This window comes from Rhinichthys klamathensis, unplaced genomic scaffold (assembly GCF_029890125.1).
Source record: "Rhinichthys klamathensis goyatoka isolate OS25496 unplaced genomic scaffold, OSU_Roscu_1.1 h1tg001016l_1, whole genome shotgun sequence".
In the NCBI taxonomy this organism is placed as follows: Eukaryota; Metazoa; Chordata; class Actinopteri; order Cypriniformes; family Leuciscidae; genus Rhinichthys; species Rhinichthys klamathensis.
In genome coordinates this window covers 209947-237507 of record NW_026607306.1, presented here as the reverse complement: position 1 = coordinate 237507, position 27561 = coordinate 209947, and the positions used below count along the sequence as shown (strand labels likewise).

General features: G+C 41.9%; 1 protein-coding gene across 1 annotated transcript in view; it reads left to right on the top strand.

The window, feature by feature from the left end:
* The first annotated feature begins 4237 nt into the window (after positions 1-4237).
* Positions 4238-27561, top strand: part of shank2a (SH3 and multiple ankyrin repeat domains 2a) — a 66266-nt gene continuing 42942 nt past the window's right edge. Inside the window, exons 1-10 of the mRNA XM_056244600.1 lie at positions 4238-4402; positions 6830-7033; positions 9460-9663; positions 11162-11233; positions 11399-11507; positions 13057-13208; positions 17580-17753; positions 18798-18914; positions 20535-20612; positions 25096-25162. Of these exons, the coding sequence (XP_056100575.1) occupies positions 6836-7033; positions 9460-9663; positions 11162-11233; positions 11399-11507; positions 13057-13208; positions 17580-17753; positions 18798-18914; positions 20535-20612; positions 25096-25162 (1171 nt within the window). The 5' untranslated portion in view covers positions 4238-4402; positions 6830-6835. The remainder of the gene's footprint in view (positions 4403-6829; positions 7034-9459; positions 9664-11161; positions 11234-11398; positions 11508-13056; positions 13209-17579; positions 17754-18797; positions 18915-20534; positions 20613-25095; positions 25163-27561) is intronic.

Here is a 27561-nt window from a genome sequence, read left to right as displayed (position 1 = left end):
CAGAAGTTAATTTGGGTGGGTTTCTCCATCCCCAATGTCACTTCTCTGTGTTTTACGGCCCTGACGAGAACGTTGCTCTCCTCGGCTGTAAACCGCTCCCGGTGCGCGCCTGGCAAATCCGCCGTTATAATAGGAATCCGCTTTAGAACAAGCGCGCCTGCTCTTAAAGGGAATGTGAGATGACGCTCTGATTGGTTTATTTCACGTTACGCCCAAACCACACCTATGAATAATGAAGCTACTTCAGACAACCCCTTTTAGATTTGCGCCAGGCGCAAGAGGCGAGATAGGTCCGACTGCAGAACCGCAGAACCATACGTCATAGCAGTGTGAGGACGACAGCGCCAGCCTGACAGTCTGATGCCGGAAGTGGGCGTGGCCAGGCATTGCGCTACTTCTGTGTTTTAGAACGTTTCAAAGTTTAAAACAATGCTATTATAAATATTTGTTTAAACGATTTAATTAAAGATATGTTTAAGATGTGTATATATATATATATATATATATATATATATATAGTTGTGTGTATTATATACAGGTGAAACTCGAAAAATTAGAATATTGTGCAAAAGTTCATGTAATTCAGTTATTCAAATTAAAAGGTGAAACTAATATATTTAGTATATATAACTATATACATATGCATGATTATACTTTTCAGAGGGCCGACATTTCTGTATTTAAAATCCTTTTTTGTATTGATTTCATGTAATATTCTAATTTTCTGAGATTTTAAATTTGGGGTTTTCATAATCTGTAAGCCATAATTATCAAAATGATAACTTTTGCACGATATTCGAATTTTTCGAGTTTCACCTGTATATATATATATATATCAAATATTATAAAATATAATAATTATTTGTCCTATTAACAAAAGACAATATACTACTATTAAAAATGCTTTTCAATTCAATCAAATGTTCAAGCTTTGTTTTAATTTTATTATTATTTTTGTTTAAAGCTTTATTCAATTTATATTGTTAATCATTTGACACAACAAATGGATAAAGTATAATTTTAACTTTTAAAAAACTATTTTGTTAATACTCAACCATTTCACAACTAACATTTTTTTTTCATAGACCAAACAACATAATTATATGGTGGACTGAAACAAAAATTATTAATTAAATACAAATTATTTTTTCCTCTGAAATGGCAAAAGCATCACGCACAGATGTACCTGCTCTAAATAGCTAAATAATAGTAATTAAATAAAAATAACAAATCGAACTAAATAAAATAAATTATAAAAAACAAAATCAAACCAAAGAAAATAAAAGCGAGTGTCATGACGAAAGGCGCCTCAGGAATCATCAGGATTAACTCCATGTGTATGGAGTTTTGATCTATTTAGTTTATTTGTCACTTGAGAATTATTGTTAAATGTGTGCCTGCATAACTTTAATAAGATTTATTTTCTTTGGTTTGATTTTGTTTTATATAATTTATTTATTTTATTTATTTTGATTTTATATTTTGATTTAATTACTATTATTTATTTGGAGCAGGTACAGCTAGTGTGTGATGCTTTTGCTATTTCAGAGGGGGGAAAACACATTTTATTTAAAAAATGCTTTTCAATTAAATCAAATGTTCAAATGCTCAAGCTTTGTTTTCGTTTTATTATTTTGTTTGTTTTAAACTTTGTTCAATTTATATTGTTAATCATTTGACACAAAACAGATGCATAAAGTATCATTTTAACTTAAAAAACACTACTAACATTTGTTAATAGGCTACATTGCCTGTCTTTTGTTAATAGGATAAAACATAGTTATTATACTTTATAATTTTATAAATATTATATTTTATAATATTATATATATATATATATATATATATATATATATAATATTTTATAATATTATACATATATATATATATATATATATATATATATATATATATATATATATATATATATATATACCTATCTCTTAAATATATATTTTGAATGAAATCGTTAAAAAATATATTCATAATAGCATTGTTTTAAACGTTCTAAAACACAGAAGTAGCGCAATGCCTGGCCACGCCCACTTCCGGCATCAGACTGTCAGGCTGGCGCTGTCGTCCTCACACTGCTATGACGTATGGTTCTGCGGTTCTGCAGTCGGTTACTATTGCAAGAGGCATTTATCCCGCCGGGAAAATAGCAACAGCGCCGAGATCCGCCCACAAAGTTACTTGCGCTTTGCGCTTTGACACTTGCGTTTCAGATCGTTAAAATAGGGCCCTAGCAGTTTCACGGCTGGATCTTCTTCCCTGACAAACTGATCAATAACTGATTATTTTTCTCAAATATATTCCAGCTCAGTTTTTAGATGTTGTAACATGTTGAAACAAAGACCGATCAGAATTATCAGTATGAATTACTGTAAAAACAAATTCTTCAATTTATTCAGTTTTATGTGAACCTCAATTTTGCTTGTAGACTACTTTTAGACGTGATTTATTTTTTCAGAATATGGATAAAGACCTCATATTGGTCTTAGACAAGTACCATATTCATAAAAGCACTTTTTATGAGTGGAATATATATTTTGAGTTACTTTTACAGTATATAGGCCTATTTCTCCCAGGTATTTACATTTGAAATCGAGTTGTGAAGTTTGGAGTTCAGAGTTCATTTGTCGTGACTCGTGATGATGCTCTGCTGCCCTCTTGCGTTTGGTTGCAAACTTTCAGCCTGAACGTTTTTATCTTGAAAAGTAAGAAACTGAGACTCTGATTTCCTGCTTTTTAAACTCGAGGTAAATTGATCCGATGACGAGCGTTTATGATCAAAACACTCTTACACATGGAGATCAAGTTCATGCGTGCTGGAGAAATGTTTGATAACTTGTTTGTTGAGATCTCACTTCTGCGGTTTGCTTTAACTCGAGCTGTAAACATTTAAACGGAGCTTTAAAGGAAGCATTTGCACTAGTTTAGAGTTTGCTTAGCAGTCTGGTGACGTCATTATCACGGACACGCTGACGTGCGATATGAATATGATTATTTATTCAGCTATATTCTACCGCTGTTGTGACGTCATGCACTAGTTATTGTCAAGGCATCTTCTTTTGTTTAATGGCTATTTACATTATTAGTGCACATCGCCACATACTGGCGTTTCATTGAAATTGAACGTGTTTTGAAAAAGAAGCAAAAGCAATAAAAAAGTAGTGCCAGAGTAGTTTTCTGAAGGAGGCAGGCTAATCATCATCACACTATTGGCGAAGAGTTCCTGCTAGAGAAATGACTTGTATGATGTGTGATGAGAAGTTTTGGTCTTGTGTTGATGATGTCAAATAACGCCTGTATTTCACTGTAGTTTGCTCATGTTCGGTCACGAAGGAGTGTTTGTTTTGTAAGAGCCTATCCAAGAATGATGGGAGCACGTCTATACCTACACATTCAAATACTCCTTTCTTGTGCATTTGTTCATAAGTTTAAGAGAACGTTCCCTGTTTGCTCTTCACCTCTCCAGATATTAATGTCCCGTGTGTGGATGAGTTGTAGAGATTGGTCTATCAGTGGGTTATTGCCTTCACTGCGACTGTCCTGTCACTCCTGTTCTTCTGCTTCAACCCTTCGCAGTGAGTGACCTGAATAATGTCCCAGTTTAAATCAGCTCTGTCTCGGGCTAGAGAGTGTCCTCGTCCACATCACCAGCCTTAGGAAATGCTGATTTATGAGTTTCCCAACATTGTAATCTTGCGTTCAAGAACCTCCTCCGTCCAGTTTTGAAGAAGTCTGTGTTGCATTAACCACTTTAGAAGGGACTGTGTTTTGAACTATAAAAATCTTTTTGTAAAATCATTAATAACTTAACACACAGAATGTATATTGAGAAATATCATTGCAACATCAGCTCGATTATGTTATGGGTAATGACGTGAAAGCCAGATTTCAGAGCTTCAGGATATTGGCAGAATCTGTGTGTGTGACTTCAGGCCTGAAATGATTTTCTGTGCACCTGTTTTATGAGAAATATATCTGGCAGTAACCGCATGTCAGGAGTTGCTCATTCTCACAAATGCTTCCCCTTTAAGTCTTAGACGTGGCTGTTATTGTTATTGAAATAACCTACACACACTCACCTCAGGATGATCCGCAGCGCCGCGTCACCAGGGGCCGAACTCAATGGGAGCAACTCTGGTTTTCATTTATTTGAATAGGATCTCACCTACTTCTCACTCATCACGGATGTTCAGAGACCTTCGCATGAGCCTCTTCTACCGAACGCTGGAGGAAAGCATTGGTCAGATGCTCTGTTCAAGTGATTTGAGTGACATACAGGATTTATTAGGACTCACTCTGGAATCGGTGGCTGATGAAGAGCGTCTTCTCCTCTTCAGGGCTTTCTGTGGCTTAAAACACACACACGGAAAGGAGCATTGAAGATTTTCAGGTAAACTGAATAACTGTTTTTCATCATTGCAATTAATGTGGTTCATTGTTAATGTTTTACCTAATGATAAAAAATACAACCTGAATTGTGATCGATAGTTGAAACATTCTTGGCTGATAATAATTGATTGCCTAACGTGGATAATTGCAACAGTATTTGTGCCAGAGATGTATTTGACAGATCAGGACGTGTTTACAATGGTTGACACTCTTTACTAGAGTTTTTCTTACCTCTTCGAAATAGCACATGGGTGTGTATCAAGTTCAGGAGGAGCTTATTATTATCATTACAACATCTGATCCTCCTCATCTTCCTCCAGCCTGCATGTTTATATGTATAGTTTATGGCCTATAGACTATAGTTGTATGCATTGCTTCCTTCACAAGGCATCTCAATCCAAGATCAAGCGTTCAGTTACGGACAGCACATCACATGTGTTCAGCTCTTGAACTCTATGACTATGACTTCTGTGCTATCTGCATCTGTGTGTGTGTGTGTGTGTGTGTGTGTGTGTGTGTGTGTGTCTGTGTCTGTGTGTGTGTGTGTGTGTCTGTGTGTGTGTGTGTGTGTGTGTGAGATGAATGGACTACATGAGAAAGAGTACAGAAGATCTGCTGCACAGCTCCAATTAGAAACTCTTTATTTGGAAGCGCTCCACTGTGCCGTGTCCTATATTCTGCAACCTTTAGCAGAAACTGCGTGGAAGAGACCAGGGTTGCCAGATCTGCATAACAAAAAACAATCAAAACTAGCCCAATGACCAATTACAGGGTTTTTTCAACTGCTTACACACATTCTCAAAACTTTGCCTCTTTTTTTTTCAAAACTTTACACACAAATCCAAGAATTGCACACTCAGAATGCAAACACAAGATGCAGACAGACACATCTCAAAAGCAAACATTTGCCTTAATATTATATTTTTGTATATCATTTACACACACAGTTATTCAAAACCTAAAGCTCTTCTTTCATGAGCTCCAGTTTCTGTACAAGATTGAAAGAATTTGGAATCTCTCAGACAAAACTGCATTTTGCCTCATTGAACTCCTCAAGGAAAGAAGACAGAGGGAGCTGCAGCTGAAGGGATCGAGGCCCACCGGAGAGAAGCTTGAGGGCATCCCCAACCGTCTCCACAGGTGCTTGTTGGTTTTCCCCTCGATGCCTTCTACAACTGTTTTGGGGAACTCATAGACTATGAGGAGCCGAATAAGCCTAGGCAGAAGGCCGTGCTGGTACAGCCAGGTTTTACATTTTCCTGGGAGTCCGGACCTGTCGATCTTCTTCAACCATTCTTCGGTTTGCTTCACAGCGTCTGCAACATTGCCACCATCTTTCAGTGATGCATTGAACCACTTTCCCAAGCACTTTATGGGTCTGTCCTCAATGGAGGGAACAACCTCGCCTTGAACTTGGAGTCCAAACTTACTCGTGTCTCTGCCCTTCCTGATCCCCAGCCTTCTGGACTTCCTGGCCTTGAATGACAACCTTACCCAAGTGGCTACGTTGTCCAGGACGGGGTTATGCCTTCCGCTTGTGTTATTAGAAGGTTCATGCCCATGATAAAGAGGATTGGGGAGATGGTGCATCCCGTCGGGATTCCCTTCTGGAGATCCTGCCAATTGGTTGTCCACTGGGATGATGTAAATCTCAGTTTGATCCCTCCTAGATAGCTAGTGAACACTTCTTGAATAGCAACTGGGATGTGGTAATGGTCAAGTCCGAGCTGGATGAGATCGCGTGGGATAGATCCATAGGCATTCGCTTGATCTAACCCGACCACTGTTAGATCGCCTTTCTTCTGTTTGGCCTCTCGGATCAACTGGCTGATCATTGATGTGTGTTCCAGACAGCCTGAAAAGCCTGGGATACCGCCTTTCTGGATGGAAGTATTGATGTAATTATTCTGCATCATATAGCTGGTCAACCTTCTTGCAAGCACAGAAAAGAAAACTTTGCAGTCCACACTCAGCATAAGTGGACAAGGACTAGAGACTTCCTGTTAGATGTGTTGTGTTACATAGAGAATTGTGTGTTGTGGTTTGCAAAAAATGTTTTATGAAATTGAAAACTGAGTCGAAGGCCGAGAATTAGTGTATGGTTTTGCAGATTTGGTGTGTGGTTCTGGTGTTTGAGTGTCAAACACTCAATTTTGTGTGTAAGCAGTTGAAAAAAAAAACTGTAAACAAGCCCAAATAGCCAAACTCAAAATATGCCACTCCCGCCCCTAAAAAACAGTCACTGTTATGCATTACACACAATTTCAATTTCATAAAAATGTTTCTGTAGATGGTGCTTTTTTATTGACTGGCAACAAGCACTGAGAATCAGGGATATCTCAAACGCTGTTGCTGGTGTGTGTGTGTGTGTGTGTGTTTGTGTGTGTGTGTGTGTGTGTGTGTGTGTGTGTGTGTGTGTGTGTGTCAGCTGAATATGCCGAGGAGCCCGACGTCCAGCGAGGAAGAGATGGCCCAGAGTTTCTCAGACTCTTCTCAGGACTCCAGCTCACACAGTTCCCGAGAGGAGGCCGTCTATGAGACCGTACGAGCAGAACGACCCGACAGTCTCACGACAGACACCCAGAACAACTCGCTCACCGTGAGGGTGTTCATCCCAGACCTGCAGCAAACGGTGAGTGTGTGTGTGTGTGTGTGTGTGTGTGTGTGTGTGTGTGTGTGTGTGTGTGTGTTTGTTGATCTTCACGGCTCTCATTGGGGTTTATATATGTGATGAATATTTCCTTGAGTGAATGAGTAAAACATGAGGGTTGAGTGATCAAACATTTTGAATGTCATATGGATCAAATCTTTCTTAAAGGGGTCATGACATTTTTTAGCTGTGAGGACATTCCATAGATGTAATTGTTTTTATACTGTACAAAGTGTATATTCTCTCTCCTTACACTAACCCGACCCTAAACCTACCCATCACCCACACACACAACACACACACACACACACACACTAACCCGACCCTAAACCTACCCATCACCCACACACACAACACACACACACACACACACACTAACCCGACCCTAAACCTACCCATCACCCACACACACAACACACACACACACACACACACACTAACCCGACCCTAAACCTACCCATCATAAAAAACTTTCTGCATTTTTACATTTAAAAAAAAAAACTTTAATTACTTTATTTTTATACCAGATTTACAAATGAGGACGTTCCTAAATGGAGGTTTTTGGAGATTTTGTCAGGTTTTGGTCTCTTCTGGGTACAAATTTGTCCCCAAAATAAAGTTTAGTTGGCACATACACACACAAAACCAAATTTATAGGTGGAAAAACTATTATTTTCATCCCTCATTCTGACCCTCTATCACAGTGTTTCCCAACCCTGCTCCTTGAGGCACACCAATAGTGCACATTTTGGATGTCTCCCTTTTCTGACCCATATATTTCTGGTTTTGTGCTGCGTCCCAATTCGCCTACTTATACTACGCCCTAAAAGTATGTACTCTTTTTGTGAAGAAAAAGTACATACTTTTGAGTGTGTAGCAAAAGAGTAGGCAAGCTTTGGGACATACTACTTCGTCATCTTTAACGGACAGATCTGTCGCGTGCATCTGTCACCATAAACTGCCCTGTCAATCATCTCGTCACAGTTAAAATCCTCCATTCAATCTAATATAATTTCTTACCATTTCGGAGAGAATTGTTGTCGCACGTTCATCTGCCAGTCATGGGTCTTTCATGCCGAGACTCTCCTCATGTGTTTGGAATTTGAATATAATAATGCATTTAAAAGTTAATGGCTAAATGTATCTTTGCAAAAGTTCACAATGCTGCTGCAGATGCAATATAATGTGGACAACATTGAATAAATACATTTTCGTCAGGTTAGATACTGACAACTAATCACTCAAACCCCTTTATCTAAACCTCTCTACATAACCGTCGGACTCGCGCGTCCTCCATGTCTGTAGTTTTTGAACACTTTTCATTCGTGTTTGTAGTTCTAATCGAATCCTCGTCCAACACGCGATGGGTTGTGGGCAATATCAGCCGTTAGAGTGCGCATCGATCTGCACTTCGGATTCTGACCGGAAATAGTAGACCATCCGGGTCTCTCTGGGACACTCATTTCAACATACTACGATTTGGGACGTACTAATTCTATTTTCGAATACTATTTAGGACGGATAGTATGCGAATTGGGACGCAGCATTGGAGTCCCTACTAACGATCTGATGAGTTGATTCAGGTGTGATCGATTAGGAATAGTTGGAAAATGTGTAGTGTTGGTGTGCCTTGTCAGTAAACGCCCACTGTTATGATTGGCTAATGTCAATACATAGGAAACTGTATCAACGGTGTTATGAAAACATTATCCATATAAAGCCGTCATTTACAGACAAAGCAATATGAAATCATTTACTTACGGTTTCATCTTTCAACAAAAGTTTCTTTGCGAAATCTTCATTACACTGTGTCTCAGTCAAATGCTCCGAACAAGCACACAATCCTCTGATGCGATCCGGGACGCCATTAAACTAAACCATCCACTTGTTTCTGACACTGGGATCCTTCTGAAGTCTGGACAGAGACTCAAACCAGCTGTTTAAACTGGACGATCAAAGCGAGCGTTCTTTCACTCTTCCATTTGTCCTGTCATCGACAGACTCAAGAGTCCGTCAGGATCTGAACACACACCTGTATTAGAGTATCAGCGTCAGGCATCATAATGGCTTCTGTTCGGTTTTTGACGCGACGCTCATGTCAAGTGTAGGTAAATGTCAGCCGCTAAGATACTGAACGCCAGTGGGCGGGGCCTACGGTGCGATGATGTATAACTATTCGTTGATGCCTTGCTCTGGAGGCGGGCATATGCAAATCAATTTGCTTGTGACATCACAGGTTGCCCCGCCCTCGTCATCAGAGAAGAGAAGTCGCTGTTATTCTGATTCAAGATTATTAACACAATAATGATGTGCACCCATAAATCATTTATAATAAACACTGCAATATTCCATAAAGAAAGCATAATCACTTTTGATTTCATGGTGTCTTTAACGGCGTCCTTCGACAGGAAAGCATGAGGTTTAACCCCGGTGACACTGTGTGGGCTGCTAAACGGCGGATCCTGTGCACTTTGAGTCAGAATCTGAAGGATGTTCTGAACTACGGCCTCTTCCATCCGGCCAGCGACGGCAGAGACGGGGAATTCCTGGATGAGGAGAGTCTGATCGGGGAACATCCACTGCCGGCCTGCGAGGGCGTCCCGTCACTGGAGGTACAGGCCGATTCAGCAGCCGGCGGGGTGTCAGAGGAGCGGGGACACTTTATGATGTTTTATTAACAAAGTTCGTAAGGAACACGTTCAAATGATCTATCCAATCATCATGTTATTCCAATCATCATGTCATTCCAACCAGCTGTCAACAATCAGTCAGTAATCAACATGTCTACCCAATCAGCAAAATGAGAGGAGGCCTTACACACAGTCGACTCGCCTATGTTCCTCTACAGTTTTCAGCATCCCTCCACCACCCCGTCTCCTCACACTCGCCTGGTTACTTTCCTAATCAGAAATACGGGGGAGTACTCTGGGCTCGGGCCAAAATACCGAGCTCTGAGCCTCTCCGCGGACAGCACGCCAAATACGCATACTACTCAGATTTGTAAGTGTGAACTCGTGAAATAATAGGGCTGCACGACTAATCGCAATTTACATGAAATCACAGTTAAACCGATTTGGTTTATCACGATTATGAAATTGCAAAGGCTGTGATTATTAGTTATGCGCAGCTTGTCAGTGATGATCGGCTCTGTAAACGCGGCTCACTCTGAAAGCACTGTGAGTTTGAGTCCCTTATAACGTGCATTTGAAAAAGCAACAGGCGTCAAACATCTTTCCAAACATGAGAAGGATTTATGAACCTCTTGTCCAACAAAAGACGACATTTAATAACATGCTTTTACTCCAAACTCCAAACACCAGAGGGCGTGTGTGAGACGCCCTCTGGTGTTCAGAGGGATATGTGGTGTGTGTGTGTGTGTGTGTGTGTGTGAGACGCCCTCTGGTGTTCAGAGGGATATGTGGAGTGTGTGTGTGTGTGTGTGTGTGAGAGAGAGACGCCCTCTGGTGTTCAGAGGTATATGTGGAGTGTGTGTGTGTGTGTGTGTGTGTGTGAGAGAGAGACGCCCTCTGGTGTTCAGAGGTATATGTGGAGTGTGTGTGTGTGTGTGTGTGTGTGTGTGTGTGTGTGTGTGTGAGACGCCCTCTGGTGTTCAGAGGGATATGTGGAGTGTGTGTGTGAGAGTCTGGTCTTCAGATGGAGCATTTACGACCGATCAGCTTCTGCACTGAGAAGCTGCGCAGAAAATAATCACAGCCTTTGCCAAATCACGTGCGGTTTCATTGTGATTAATCGTGCAGCCCTACTTTATAATACTACCCGAATGAATACTTTCTTCAACATGAACTAATGATTAGTGAAGGACTGAAATGATCATGAAGCAATGAGGAGTTAGCTTTAACTACGACTGGAGTCATATGGATTCATACATGAATAACTACATGTTTTATAATTTATGTATAAATTAACATTTAGCATCATCATCATAAAATGCGTTAGCAGAACTTCCAACAGCATGATCACTTCAGACTATAGCACACACACCTTAATGGAACCATAAGGGCGTGAATGTCTTTATTCTGAGGGTTTATAAATATATGCTATCATGCAATTGCTGCAATGAAACCCTGAGAAGCTTCTTTGTTCCTGCAGTTTCGCTACAAAACCAGACTGTACAATCAATCCAGTGTGGATGAGAAGCAGATTGCCAGACTTCACACGAAGGTGAGAGCAAAGATGCATAAGATCCAGCGTCATCGTACATCAGACTGATTAAAGTCATGATAAACTCTTACTTTAAGTAATGTATCTGATATGAGCTGTTGATGCATCTCTGCAAGCATTAATGTATCTAATGGCTTTATTTTTTGTCTTATTGTCTCTCTCCAGGCCAGCTTGAGGAAGTTCATGGATTACATCCAGAATCATGAGTTAGAGAAGTTCTCCAGAATGCTAGACAGAGGACTGGACCCAAACTACCAGGACACAGAGACCGGAGGTACTGGAGGAGCAGAAACACACGAGTCTGAGATCACCGTACCTGACCATCCGACTCATTCACCGTACCTGACCATCCGACTCATTCACCGTACCTGACCATCCGACTCATTCACCGTACCTGACCATCCGACTCATTCACCGTACCTGACCATCCGACTCATTCACCGTACCTGACCATCCAACTCATTCACCGTACCTGACCATCCGACTCATTCACCGTACTTGACCATCCGACACATTCACCGTACCTGACCATCCGACTCATTCACCGTACCTGACCATCCGACTCATTCACCGTACCTGACCATCCGACTCATTCACCGTACCTGACCATCCGACTCATTCACCGTACCTGACCATCCGACTCATTCACCGTACCTGACCATCCGACTCATTCACCGTACCTGACCATCCGACTCATTCACCGTACCTGACCATCCGACTCATTCACCGTACCTGACCATCCGACTCATTCACCGTACCTGACCATCCGACTCATTCACCGTACCTGCCCATCCGACTCATTCACCGTACCTGACCATCCGACTCATTCACCGTACCTGACCATCCGACTCATTCACCGTACCTGACCATCCGACTCATTCACCGTACCTGACCTTCCGACTCATTCACCGTACCTGACCATCCGACTCATTCACCGTACCTGACCATCCGACTCATTCACCGTACCTGACCATCCGACACATTCACCGTACCTGACCATCCGACTCATTCACCGTACCTGACCATCCGACTCATTCACCGTACCTGACCATCCGACTCATTCACCGTACCGTACCTGACCATCCGACTCATTCACCGTACCTGACCATCCGACTCATTCACCGTACCTGACCATCCGACTCATTCACCGTACCTGACCATCCGACTCATTCACCGTACCTGACCTTCCGACTCATTCACCGTACCTGACCATCCGACTCATTCACCGTACCTGACCATCCGACTCATTCACCGTACCTGACCATCCGACACATTCACCGTACCTGACCATCCGACTCATTCACGTACCTGACCATCCGACTCATTCACCGTACCTGACCATCCGACTCATTCACCGTACCGTACCTGACCATCCGACTCATTCACCGTACCTGACCATCCGACTCATTCACCGTACCTGACCATCCGACTCATTCACCGTACCTGACCATCCGACTCATTCACCGTACCTGACCATCCGACTCATTCACCGTACCTGACCATCCGACTCATTCACCGTACCTGACCATCCGACTCATTCACCGTACCTGACCATCCGACTCATTCACCGTACCTGCCCATCCGACACATTCACCGTACCTGCCCATCCGACACATTCACCGTACCTGCCCATCCGACTCATTCACCGTACCTGACCATCCAACTCATTCACCGTACCTGACCATGTGTCTGTATGTATGTATGTCTGTCTGTGTGTTGGTGTTGTTTGTGTGTCTGTATGTCTGTGTGTGTGTGTGTGTGTGTGTGTGTGTGCGTGTGTGTGTATGTGTATGTGTGTGTCTCTATGTGTGAGTGTGTCGTAGAGACTCCACTCACCTGTGTGGCGCAGCTGGAGAATAAGCTGGAGTTTATTAAAGCTCTGAGGAATGGAGGAGCTCATCTGGACTTCAGGGATAAAGATGGCATGACGGCTCTTCATAAAGCTGCTCGCGCTAAAAACCAGCCAGCGCTCAAGGTATACAACATTCATTATAATCATCCATCTTATTAACCCACAAATTTTGCATTATTTATAAGGTTCTAACAACTTCTATTTTATCTATTTTTGCTGGCATTTAAGCATATGATCAGTGAAAGCAAGTACTTGCCCTTTAGAAAACCAGCTAAATATTATACAGTCTATTTTATCTTACATTTTTTTATTATATGGCATGACAGACAGAAGTGCGTGTCCAATGCCAGCCCCTTACCAAGTGTGTAAAACGCCTGTACGCGCTATCTTTCCTCAGTGAGCATATTCGCTTCTCATGCAGCAAGCGGGGCAAGCTTGGTGGATCTCTCCACTCGATGTTTCAGACAACCGGGGTTACGAACAGTAACCTATTGTTCTCTTTCATCATCTCGTGTTTGAGATCCACCTATGGTAGATATGGACAGCTCCCCAATTGCCCAATACACCACAATGAGGCCCTGAAAGACAGAGGATGGTCACCTAGAACGGCTGTGCATGACACGTCACAAAGTAACAAACCACGCAAAGTGAGGGTGCCACACTAGCAACAAACAAAGAATAACATGTGGTAACTTGCATTCATGAATACATGCACTCTTTGAACACTCGCCACTTACAATCGCATAGGGACCGTGTAGAAGAGGCTCTGGCACTCTGAATGGTGGCAATAACATGTGGGGGGAGCCCCAATGTGTTTAAGTTGACCCTCTCACGGGCCTATCTGGGTGCGGGTGGTAAATGTCCCCGTTCGCTTGGGAGGGACAGAAGGTCTGTGCGTAATGGGAGGGGCCACGGCTGGGCATACAGCAGAGGGATAATCTCTGAGAGCCACGGTGCCTTGGGCCACCTGGGAGCTTTCAAAATCATGGTCAAGCTCTGTTCCCTCAACCTGGCCAGAGTTGGCGTTATGAGGCAAAGGGGAGGGAAAGCGTAGAGCAGCACGTTGGGCCACGGATGGGCCAGTGCGTCCACACTGAGGGGGGCATCCTCCTCCCGTATTGAGAAGAACACAGGACAATGGGCGTTTTCGCACGAGGCGAAGAGATCTACGGTTGCCTGGCCGAACCTCCTCCACAGTAGACCCACTATCTGAGGATGGTCGCCCCAGTCCCCGTAGAGAGTGTTTCCCCTTGACAAGAGGTCTGTGCCCCTGTTCAGTTTGCCCGGGACATGCATAAAACTCAGCATTCCTCCAGTGGCGCAGTCTAACTTGTGTCCAATCGGCGCACGCGGGGAGGACAGGCATGAGCTGTTTCCAAGGACCGGGTGGGGGGCCTCGGAGTTTGCCGTCGTACACATCAGATACTTAGAGAGAGTTGGTGTTCTTATCAAAAAATTGTAAAAGCTGAAAAGACCAAGCATTTTTCTCAAATTATTTCTTTAAATGGTCACAATCCTAGAGTTCTTTTTAATACCCTCAAACCTGTTTTTAATGTTCCACAAATTCAGTATTTGGAAAATCCATCAAAAATGTGTGATGAGTTTCTTCACTTTTTTATCCACAAGGTGGAGAGTATTAGGGCCCTTATTGGTCCACCTTTGAATGACCCTGGCATTTCTGTAACCTGTGCTGCTGTTTTGAACCAGTTTGAGCCTGTTAGCTTGCCTTTTTTAGAAAACATTATTGGTAAAATGAAAATCACCGGCTCCCCCAATGATGTGATTCCTCCTCGTCTTTTTAAAGAGGTTTTTCCTACAGTGGCGCACTGTATTCTCGATATTGTTAATGTCAGTTTAATTACTGGAGTCGTACCTATGAGTTTTAAGCATGCGGTTGTTCAACCCTTGTTAAAGAAACCTGGTCTGGACCAACTACAGCTGTCAAATTATCGGCCTATCTCTAAGCTCCCTTTGCTTTCCAAAATTATGGAGAAAGTTGTCTATTTGCAGTTAAGCACATTTTTGAACGACAATGGTATTACTGAAATTTTCCAGTCTGGGTTTAAGTCAGCCCACAGCACTGAGACAGCTCTGCTGAGGGTTTTAAATGACATACTTTTGGCCTCAGACTCTGGTGACACCGTTGCTCTGCTGCTATTGGACCTTACGGCCGCGTTTGATACGGTTGACCACAGAATTTTGTTGTCTCGGCTGGAGAATTATGTGGGCATTAAGGGGTCGGCCTTAGCCTGGATTACGTCCTATTTGGACGGCAGAAGTTTTTCAGTTCAGGTTAATGATGCTATGTCCTCTTCGGTTCCTTTGTTGTGCGGAGTTCCCCAAGGGTCTGTCCTTGGGCCGCTACTTTTTTCAATATACATGTTGCCTCTTGGGTCAATCCTTAGAAGTTACAATGTCGCGTTCCATTTTTATGCTGACGACTGCCAAATATATGTGCCGCTAAGTCAGTCAAAAAATTTTTTAGAGTGTCTGAAAGAAGTGAAAGCATGGATGGCTATGAACTTTTTGTATTTAAATGAGAGTAAAACTGAGTTTGTTTTATTTGCTCCTAGTGACTCAGCTGCTACAGTTCCTGTTGATCTGGGTTGTCTAACACGTGACAGTAGCCCTGTGGTTACAAATCTAGGAGTCAAGTTGGACGGTAGTTTAAAGCTCGATGCACAGATTAATGCAGTGGTAAAGAACAGTTTCTTCCAGCTAAGGCAATTAGCTAAAGTAAAACCGATTTTATCTAAACATGATTTTGAAATATTAATCCATGCTTTTATCACCTCTCGACTAGATTATTGTAATGCACTTTATAGTGGTCTTGGCAAATCACTTATGACACGACTACAGCTAGTTCAAAATGCAGCTGCTCGACTGTTAACTGGAACTCGAAAGTTTGGCCATATTTCACCCGTTCTCCAATCCCTCCACTGGCTCCCTGTGCAGTTTCGTATTGATTTTAAAATTATTTTATTTGTTTTTAAATGTCTGCATGGGCTGGCCCCTCAGTACCTGTCTGATCTGCTTGTGCCCTACACCCCTACTCGTTCGCTCCGGTCAACTAATCAGGCACTGCTGGTCGTTCCTAAGACGAAACGTAAACTTAGGGGTGACCGTGCGTTTGCTGTGGCAGCTCCGAGACTATGGAACGAGCTGCCTTTGGACATCAGATCGGCTGAGTCTCTTCCTGTTTTTAAATCTCGTCTTAAAACTTATTTATTTTCTTTGGCTTTTAATACAGTTTGAGGGTTGACTTTTTCAGTTTTTGTACTATTGTTTACTGGTATTGTTTATTACTCCTTTGTTGTGCCTTTGTTGTAAGTTCTTGTTTATAGATTGTGTTCAGCACTTTGGTCAACAGTGTTGTTTTTAAGGTGCTTTATAAATAAAAGATTGATTGATTGATCCCTCTCTTGGTCGGCGGCATTCTGGAGAGCCGGCCATTCAATGCTGAGACGAGCGGCCGCTCGCTCACACACCTCGAGAAGGACCGCGTGCGTCAGTGCAGCCGAGCTGCTAACCGGGGGAACTTGGGCAGACGGGGTGGTTTCCTCGTTGTCCGAGCCCTCGAGTATAGCGGGGTCCTCGTCCGAGCCTGAGCCGGGCGGCTCATAGTCCAGCAAAGAAATACTGGGAAGGATTTCCTCGAATAAGCCCTCATCAGACTGGTCTCCAGAGCTGCAACGCTTTCACCCACTCCAACATCCGAGCCGTAATGTTCGTCCGTGCTTTGGGTAGAGGCAACCTTAAGCCTACGACGAAAGAGCTTGGTAATGGCTGCAGTTTTCTGGTAGAGAAAGCGCGTCTTCCGCGTACTTTAACCCCATGCATGCTATGCAGAAGGGATGGGTATCCCTCGCGGAGATGAGTGAACCGCAGGCGGCAGGGCATGCACGCGACTGCGAGTCCAACGGGTTAGCAGGAGCGGAGAGCTTAACCTGATTCATGGGAGAGGTGAAAGCGCAGACACAGGCGGGCAGCCCGAGAAAAATCCAGGTAGCGAGGGTGGGTGGCTTGCAAACCAAGAATAAATCAGACCTAACTGCAATGTTCTGACAATCATGCCTGGCGGAGGCTGATCGAAATAGATATTTCCTCCTTTTGACTGTAGTAAAGTCAGCAAAACAGTTGAGCTACACAGCAAAGAGGTCGCGAGAAGCGAATATCAACTGAGGAAAGATAGTGCGTGCAGGTGTTTTATACACTTGGTAAGGGGCGGGTCCCTTAGCTGGCATTGGACACGCGCTCCTGTCTGTCATGCCAGACTTTGTACAATTGGATACTTCTGCAGAGGTCAGGTGCGAATGTCCATCCCATAAGTGGATCTCAAACACGAGATGATGAAAGAGAATATAATACAAAGAAACTTGATCTGAATTATAAAATAATAATGAGTCACCAAAAGGTACTTTATTTGGGGAACTGAAACAGCAGATGGGAAAGCAGAATGATGAATGGTGTATTTTTTCCTGTTCCCTGTTTCAGACTCTGCTGGAGCTCGGCGCGTCTCCGGACTACAGAGACAGTCGTGGTCTGACGGCACTGTATCACACGGTCCTGGCGGACGGAGACACACACACCGACTGCTGTGAGCTGCTGCTGAACCAGCACGCCTCCGTCTGCTGCCAGGATGAGAACGGATGGCATGAGATCCACCAGGTGAACTTCAGCGATGTGTCTAGCGATGTGTCCAGCGATGTGTTCAGTGATGTGTTCACACACATCCACTGCTTTATTACAGAGAGAAGGACCAGGATACACCGCCGTCACACTAGTCTCAATCATACCTCATTACTGTACTTCAACATTTACTCAGTTTTATCACAACTTAAAGTTATTATTGACACATATTATATGCCTACATACACTATATTGCCAAATGTATCTACTGGAGGAACGGTACTTGCCTGACTGCATTGTGCCAGATGTAGAGTTTGGTGGAGGGGGGATTATGGTGTGGGGTTGTTTTTCAGGGCTTGGCCCCTCAGTTCCAGTGAAAGAAACTCTTAATGCTTCACTCTTATTGTCCAAAATGCATTTTGGACAATTTCATGCTCCTAACTTTGTGGGAACAGTTTGGGGATGTTCCTGCTCCAACATGACTGCGCTCCAGTGCACAAAGCAGGTCCATAAACACGAGATGAGCGAGTTTTGTTCTCTGTGCAAGAACTTGACTGGCCTGCACAGAGTCCTGACCTCAACCTGATAGGAGACCTTTGGGATGAATCAGAGCGGAGACTGAGAGCCAGGCCTTCTCGTCCAACATCAGTGCCGAACCTCACTAATGCACTCCTAGAAGAATGGATAAAAATTCCCATAAACACACTCCTAAAAAGCCTTCCGAGAAGAGTTGAAGCTGTTATAGCTGCAAAGGGTGGAGCAACTCCATATCAAACCCTACGGATTAAGAATGGGATGTCATTAAATTCATGTACATGTAAAGGCAGACGTCCCAAAACGTTTGGCAATATAGTGTATATTATTGAACAATATTTTGTAGTGCAAAGATTATATTAGTGTGCAACATGAACAAGTGCACAACAAACAAAATAGACAAAGAGCATAAACACATTAAACCCTGCAATTAGTCAAGAATATGTATAATTAGCCGTATATAAAACAATAACAGTCTATAGAATGTCACCATGATGATAGCAAAGTGTGTGTGTGTGTGTGTGTGTGTGTGTGTTGGTTTTCTAACAGGCTTGTCGACACGGTCTTGTCCAACACCTCGAGCATCTGTTGTTTTACGGAGCAGATATGAGCGCACAGAACGCCTCGGGAAACACGGCGCTGCACATCTGTGCTCTGTACAACCAGGTGTGTGTTTACAGCTGTGAACTAACCCACAGCATTTCATTATACACTCTTATTAAACAGGTAAACTACTGAACTGTGGTCTGTGTTTAAGTGGGCTTTTGTTATATAACTGTGAGTCAGGAAGAATGATGCACACACGCAAATTCAGTTTATTACCTTGGAAGTGCAATTACCTTACAGAGTAATATTGATGTTGTTTCGTTAGAAAAAGAATGTGTGGGTTTCATAAATGTTGACTGTTTTGAGCAGTCATGAGTTATAACTTTCAAATGAATTTAAATCCATTGAAGTCAATGGAGATTATAGTAATTCTCATATTGTTGTGATGTCTGTCTGTGTTCCCCTTGTCTTTGTGCACTTGGTTCAGTCCTGTTCCCTGTTTTCCCGCTCCCCGTTATCTCTATTAGTCTTCCCAGGTGTCCCTGATTAACCACGCCCCCTTGTCATCTTGTTTAGCTTGTTTGCCCTTGTATTTAAGCCCTGTGTTTCAGTCCAGTCCTTGTGAGTTCTTGATGTTGTAACATGGATGTTGGTTGTTCTGTCCCTGAGTCATATTCCCTGCTGTGAGTTTGTAGTTTAGTTATTAAAGTGTGCTGCATTTGGATCCTGCTTTCTTCCTTGTCTCAACCACCTTCATGACATATTATATGTTCATATCAATTAAGTCTAATAATATATTTAAATACAATTTCTCATTTCAAAAAAATTATTTTCTTGCATAACACTGGTTTTTGCTGTAGTTCTTAAAAATATAGCATGGTAAGAATAAAATCTTTAAAACTTTAATGCATTCACTCATTAATGAGAAGTTGCTGATTAGATACAATATGGTTTTATTTGTAAAATGCTAAGTTATGACTGTTTTATAAGCTCAAATTCAAAAGGTGTATACAGTGTTTTAATGCATTAGGAGGGTTAAAGATATATTGGAATCAGCAGTGGAAATCATTTCAGAAAATTCTGATATTAGAATAAAACTAAATGTTGAGGTAGCAATTTGGTTTTAAACGAATTCCAATGTCTATGGAAACATCCTAAACTGTATAATGATGGTAAAAATGATGATTTACTTTACAAGTTTTGAACATAAAACGTTTTATAAAAAGATAAACCTCACATTTCATCATTTAAACCATTATTATTATTATTTAAAAAAAAGGGGTGAGTCAGAATTATAAATGATTATATTTTGTGTTCAATAAAATCAATTATTGTTATTAAATTATATTGTTCCTGCATTGATCTGAACAAAAGCAGCAGATGGGCTTAATTAAAGTGCAGATTCACTTTCTGACAGTAGGTGGCGCTAATGGAAAAGCAAACACCCTTGTACTCAAAGGGTTTTAGGATTACACAGAGGTAGGATGAAAATAAAATGCCTTCAAAACCTTTCTGAACATAAGAAAGTGCTAGCATTGTGAAAAAAGTGCTAGCTTTTTCAAATCATGTATAATGTGACAGCAGAACACAAAATTACTAGAATAAATTCTGATTATTTCATGCATCATTTTGAAAACAAAGTGGAATATACAAACAAAGTGGAGTCTCGTGAACTGGTCAGAAATATCATCTGTAGAGACGCGATGTGTTCGAGATTGAGAATGTGTTTGACTCCTGCAGGAGAAGTGCACACATGTGCTGCTGGTCAGAGGAGCCGACAAGGAGGTGAAGAACCACATCAGCCAGAGTCCGTTCCAGGTGCGTCCTCATTCATGCTCTCTGAACCCTTTCCACTCCAGTGTGTTTCACTGGAACATCCGACAGCTTCAACTTCCACTGTGACTGTTAAACAGCTGTTGCTGTGGACGCTGGTTTACACCATCAAAAAAGTAACTACGGCTTTTTGTCTCACAATTCTGAATTGTGAGATATAAACTCACAATTGCGGGGAAAAAAATCAGAAATGCAAGATTAAAGGTCTCAGTTCCCTTTTTTTTCTGTGGTGGAAATCAGCTTCTGCTTGAAGTGTACTTACATTTTACTGTAAAGCATCACTGTATATTTTAGATTTACACGTTAAAGAGGTATACATTATTATTTATATCACTGAATTCTATTTTATATTATATATGGATTAAGAATGGCAGCGTAGTTCCCTTTCGGGGAAACTCACTCTGCGTCGAATGACGACACGTTGGGGAACAGCGTATGAAGCACGTGTGGAACTAGTCCAATCCTGATTGGTGCTTCGTCATGACGTAACGTCTCTTTGTTCGCTGAGAAGGGAATGAAATGAGCTGTGTCCCAATGTGAAGGCCGCGGACTTCGAAGGATGCAGCCTATCCGTCCTTCGAAGGACGCACCATGTAGCCTTCGTGGGATTTCCTAATTGCGCAACCAGGTGTTCCCGATTACCGCTCCAGGCGCCAAGCAACAGTGCGAGAGTACAGCTGCCATCCTGATCATTCATTTGATAAAATTGAGTAAACAGCTATGGAGCCAGAATTGGCTATTGTCATTTTTTTGTTTTATATTTTACTGGAGGACATGGGAGCAGGGGCGTAGCCAGAATTTTATTTTTGGGGGGTCCCGTCTTTAAATGAGGGGGCAACATTATATATATATATATATATACATATACATATACATATATAAATTATAATAAATATATATATATATTATATACAGGTCTATTCTGGTGGGTGCGGTGATGCGGTGGCGACATGTAAGGGTGGCGCTGCCAATAAAGCACCTAAAAGCTGTCACAAAGAACCGGCAAAAGTATGATTATGAATATGTAAAATATAGCAAGGAGATATTGTAATTGTTTATTAATAAACAAGTGTTTTCTTTGTCGGCTAAGATGAAGTTGACGATGCTGAGTGACTCCCGATCTTCAGTAGTGAACGTGCCAGAGAGAAATGCACATTTCATAAGGATTACATAAGCAGAGAGCAGTCTGTAGTCTTTTTTCTTTTGTTTTGAATTGTTCTGTTTAAAAGTAGACATGTGAGGCAAGTAGGCTACCTTATATGCTGAGTTTCGGTTCATTTATGAGACGAGCTCCAGTTCACGCGCCGGCGCCTCCGTTTCATATCTATCGTCTGCTATATTTACTTCTTATTTATTAAATCCAGGTAATTGGTTGATGAAACATTGATTAAAATTAAGATACAATTAATACAAAACGAAATTCAGGTTAAAGAAAGGTTTTGTGCTTTCTGTTTGATGTCTCTGTGACAGTTTTGAAGTATCTTTTGCCGCTTTCAGAGCGCTCACGTCCGTAACGGAGAACACGTCCGTAACATTGTTTTTTTCCTCATAAATGCGAACACGAAAAATAAAATAAAATAAAATGAATATTTTATGTACTGTGGAGACTGAGAGCCAACCCTTATTCATCCGGTGGGTATTAGCCTACTACTTTGGTTTGCGCAGTGTAATTCACATAATCACTAAAAAAATATTTTGCCTCCTAAAGTCTTTTTTTTTTTAAGCAATCAGAAAACTGAGGGGACCGGACATGTAAATTAGTAACAATTTGTTAATATTCTGATAATAGACCTACATTTTGTTACTTTAATTTTCAAAATAACCAGTGGGGGAATGTAAGGAACTTCATACTGCGTTAAGTATTCATGTACAAATGTGAAGTAGCCTACTTTTTCCCTCACAGGACAGCAACACTACGCACTGTTACATTAAACTACACAAAAGTATATAGTTTAAATGTAGCCTATCAACCTTGCAAACACTCAGATACCATTACAAAAATAAACAATGTCCAGAGCCATGAATTTTTTTTTATTTACACATTTAAAGCATAAAATAATAAAAAATGATGAATAATAAAGAAATATACAGAAATTTATTTTTTCGTTTTCGCGTTTCCACATGACAAATGAAGCCACGCAATGGTGACGAATGAGTTAAGATGAATAAGAGAAAAAAAAACTTGTGGCTTTTAACTCTGGTTTCTCTAGCTATTTGAGTAAATAAAAACATAATATTTTTACATTTAAATGTTAATTTGCCGTCCACCACCAACTCTCCGCTGGCCTTTTAAAAAAATAAAAAAATGCTGTCGTCACCAGCGCAATGACTCATGGGTTAGGATAGGCCGCTTAGGATCCATTTATGTATCCTCTCCTTCACGGGGAAACGAAGGGTGCATTTGGCGTCGCTTTTGAATCAGGGTAGCCTTCGTCGCGCCGCAATGACGCAACCGGCCTTCGAATACGGCCTTCGGAGGACGCAGAATTGAATTGGGACAGCCTTCATCGCGCTGTGATGACGCAATCGGCCTTCAAATGCGACCTTCGGAGGATGCAGCCTTCACATTGGGACACAGCTGTGGTGTTCCTTTGTCACATCTCCTGAGTCCCTGAGAATGACTTGATTCACCCAATCAGAATGTGACACTGTTGTGTGCTGGCGTCCCTCTGTAGCTTCCGTATACGCCATCATGTGTTACGTCATGATGCAACACAATCAGGATCGGACTAATTTCACATGTGCTTCAGACGCTGTCACTCTGGAGGCGTTCCCCAAAGTGTCGGCCTTCTCAAGGAAAAAGGGTTACATTGAATGATTGTTTAGGCTTAGCTTTTCCACTGAAATCTGCCTTCTGGATGTTAAAATTAGGTTTAGGTTGCAAAATAGGTTGCCTAATTCATTGATCTGACTCCACAAGGTGCAGCAGATAGTTTCTTCCATTTTGTGACGTAAAAGATTATCGTAAAAGAAAAACTGTAGGGCGGGGCTTGGCTCTGTGCATCAGTTGTTGATTGGATGTTGAGATGTGGGCGTGACTCAAATGGAGGAGGATCTGAATGGGAGCTTTCAGGGGTCATTTACACACAAGACTAAAACATGTACATGTCCTTCTGCATCATTCATTTCCATCGCTCCCAGTGAACAGAATCAGTCTGAATGAGAGATTATTCAAGAGTACATATTCTGAATGCTTTTGGAAGGCAGTGTGTGTGTAAATATGTTCTGATGTGTTGACATAGATCAGGGATTGATTGGAGATCAAGAGGTCAAGTTTGAGGATTTTAGGTCCTCAGTGTGTGTGTGTGTGTGTGTGTGTGTGTGTGTGTGTGTGAGAGAGAGAGAGAGAGAGAGAGAGAGAGAGAGAGAGAGAGAGAGAGAGAGAGAGAGAGAGAGAGAGAGAGAGAGTGTGTGTGTGTGTGTGTGTGTGTGAGAGAGAGAGAGAGAGAGAGAGAGAGAGAGAGAGAGAGAGAGAGAGAGAGAGTGTGTGTGTGTGTGTGTGTGTGTGTGTGTGTGTGTGTGTGTGTGTGTGTGTGTGTGTGTGTGTGTGTGTGTGTGTGTGTGTGTGTGTGTTTTACAGTAGTTTGTGGATGAACTGTGATTAAAGGCTACAGATGGTGAGGTACAAATCTCCTGTTAGAAGTCCTCTTGGGATTACAGATGCAGCACGCATGCGCAGACTCACTCAGACCAGCACGAGACGCTTCAGAAGAAGCAACTGAGAAGAAAGACAATAATCACCTCAAGAAAGAGATTCACTGTTAAATCCTCAGATGTTACCATCGGATGTGTTTCCTCCTGTGTTTTCTCCATTCATTGCCTCAATTTAGATGCACTCTCTAGTATGGTGTGGAATATTTAACTCTACACATGCGTTCTATTTTACTATTGGCATGTTGTGATTGATCCTGTTTTTTAACAGATGAAGTGTCAATTCTAGCATCATAAAAATTCTGCATTTTTCTCTTGCTTAGTATTTATGTCTTGTTTTCTATTAAAAATAAAATAATGCATTTACTCGAGAAGCAAAAAGATTTAAGATAATAAGTCTTGTTTTCCAAAGAAAGAATCATCTAAATGAAGTGAGTTTGTGCCTAAAACAAGAACAAACTTGTGCCAGTGGAGACAGAAAATAAACTGCATTCAAAAGGAAAACAAGATTATTTTCTGACCCCGTTGGCAGATATTTGTTCTTATTTTAAGCACAAACTCACTTAATTTTTAATATCTTCAGTCATGATGCTTCTCCAGTAAATGTATCTTGATTTAAGAATGTTTAGATATTTGTGCTGGAAAACGAGACAGAAACACTGAGGAAGAACAGCATTTTCTGCAGTTTGGACTCACATGTGAACATTGCCTCAAGCATGCGTGACTTCAGGGCAGATTCGGCTGGGATTTCAGATGCTTTAACTTTATGAAATCACATGAACTGAATCACAGCAGCTTCTCCTTGCTTGTGTTGCAGGTGGCAATCATCTCTGGGAATTTCGAGCTGGCAGAGCTCATTAAGAACCACAGAGAAAGTGATGTGGGTAAGTGCAGCGATGGCATCGTCCTGACTGTAACAGGCCGTATCAAACGCTCTGTAGACGTTTATATGATATACACTCACCTAAAGGATTATTAGGAACACCTGTTCAATTTCTCATTAATGCAATTATCTAATCAACCAATCACATGGCAGTTGCTTCAATGCATTTAGGGGTGTGGTCCTGGTCAAGACAATCTCCTGAACTCCAAACTGAATGTCAGAATGGGAAAGAAAGGTGATTTAAGCCATTTTGAGCGTGGCATGGTTGTTGGTGCCAGACGGGCCGGTCTGAGTATTTCACAATCTGCTCAGTTACTGGGATTTTCACGCACAACCATTTCTAGGGTTTACAAAGAATGGTGTGAAAAGGGAAAAACATCCAGTATGCGGCAGTCCTGTGGGCGAAAATGCCTTGTTGATGCTAGAGGTCAGAGGAGAATGGGCCGACTGATTCAAGCTGATAGAAGAGCAACTTTGACTGAAATAACCACTCGTTACAACCGAGGTATCCAGCAAAGCATTTGTGAAGCCACAACACGCACAACCTTGAGGCGGATGGGCTACAACAGCAGAAGACCCCACCGGGTACCACTCATCTCCACTACAAATAGGAAAAAGAGGCTACAATTTGCAAGAGCTCACCAAATTTGGACAGTTGAAGACTGGAAAAATGTTGCCTGGTCTGATGAGTCTCGATTTCTGTTGAGACATTCAGACGGTAGAGTCAGAATTTGGTGTAAACAGAATGAGAACATGGATCCATCATGCCTTGTTACCACTGTGCAGGCTGGTGGTGGTGGTGTAATGGTGTGGGGGATGTTTTCTTGGCACACTTAGGCCCCTTAGTGCCAATTGGGCATCGTTTAAATGCCACGGCCTACCTGAGCATTGTTTCTGACCATGTCCATCCCTTTATGGCCACCATGTACCCATCCTCTGATGGCTACTTCCAGCAGGATAATGCACCATGTCACAAAGCTCGAATCATTTCAAATTGGTTTCTTGAACATGACAATGAGTTCACTGTACTAAAATGGCCCCCACAGTCACCAGATCTCAACCCAATAGAGCATATTAGGGATGTGGTGGAACGGGAGCTTCGTGCCCTGGATGTGCATCCCACAAATCTCCATCAACTGCAAGATGCTATCCTATCAATATGGGCCAACATTTCTAAAGAATGCTTTCAGCACCTTGTTGAATCAATGCCACGTAGAATTAAGGCAGTTCTGAAGGCGAAAGGGGGTCAAACACAGTATTAGTATGGTGTTCCTAATAGGGGTGTCGCAATATACCGGAATTGACGATAATCGTGATATTCAAAGCTTGAAATATCGACATCGTGTTAATTTAGAGTGTGGCAATATACCGGTATTGGCGATAACCACGATGTTTATAATGAGTAGGACTTTTATGATAACATGACACGTATACTCCAGCGCCAGTTGAGGTGGCAGTATTCCACCCGCTGACATCTATCTAATGAGCCCGCGCAGCCACTCTGGTATGGGAGTTCTTCGGCTTCAAAGAAAACAGCACTTTAAAGGGGGTCGCACACCGGACGAGAAGCGCAGAGAATTCTTTAAAAATCGAACACATTATTTTCTAGGAGTTTACACACACCACCGGCACCATTCGGCGTCTGTCCGCGACGCCCAGCAATGGCTCGGATTTTCAGGTGAGATTCTCAAATCATTCAGTTAACGGATGCGCTCTGACTGAGGTAAAGTGTTCAGACTGCAGACTTAGCAACGATTGTATTTAATTGTACAGTACAATCATAACATAGTACAGACATGATCTTAATTTCATAATGTCCTTAAACATAACAATATTGCTGGCCATCAACTGAGAAAGTGCACGTCTTCTCGTCCGGTGTGCGACCCCCTTAAGCCCAATCTGCAGAATGTGTAGCCACCAACCTTTTTACCCATCTCCGTGTCCATCACCCTGCGGATTACGCTATTTTACAGAGAGTAAATTGCGATTATTTTACTAGTCATGGAATGGGAAATGTGACATTAACCTGTTAACAGCGGGTTATTGTTTTCATATGTTTAAATAAAGGGTGATTATTAAGTACCCCGTTTTCTTTACTCGTCTTATTTTTGTATTTTTGTATTTGCACTTGATTTGTTTTGTTCAAATCTGCATGACTTGCACCGGCGCAACAATAGGTTTAAGAGCTTTTCAGTTCTTCAGGAAACATTCAGACAGTGTTTCGCTCCAGTTTGAAACCAGATATACTTCACATGCTTGTCTTACTTCACAAAAATGCGCATTCAAAGATAAGAACGCAAGAAGTAAAAATGCAAAAAAAAAGAAAAATTAAATAAAGTAAAAATTAATTTGACTGATTTTACATTTTTCCCCCCAAGGTTTCTATAGATATCGCAATAT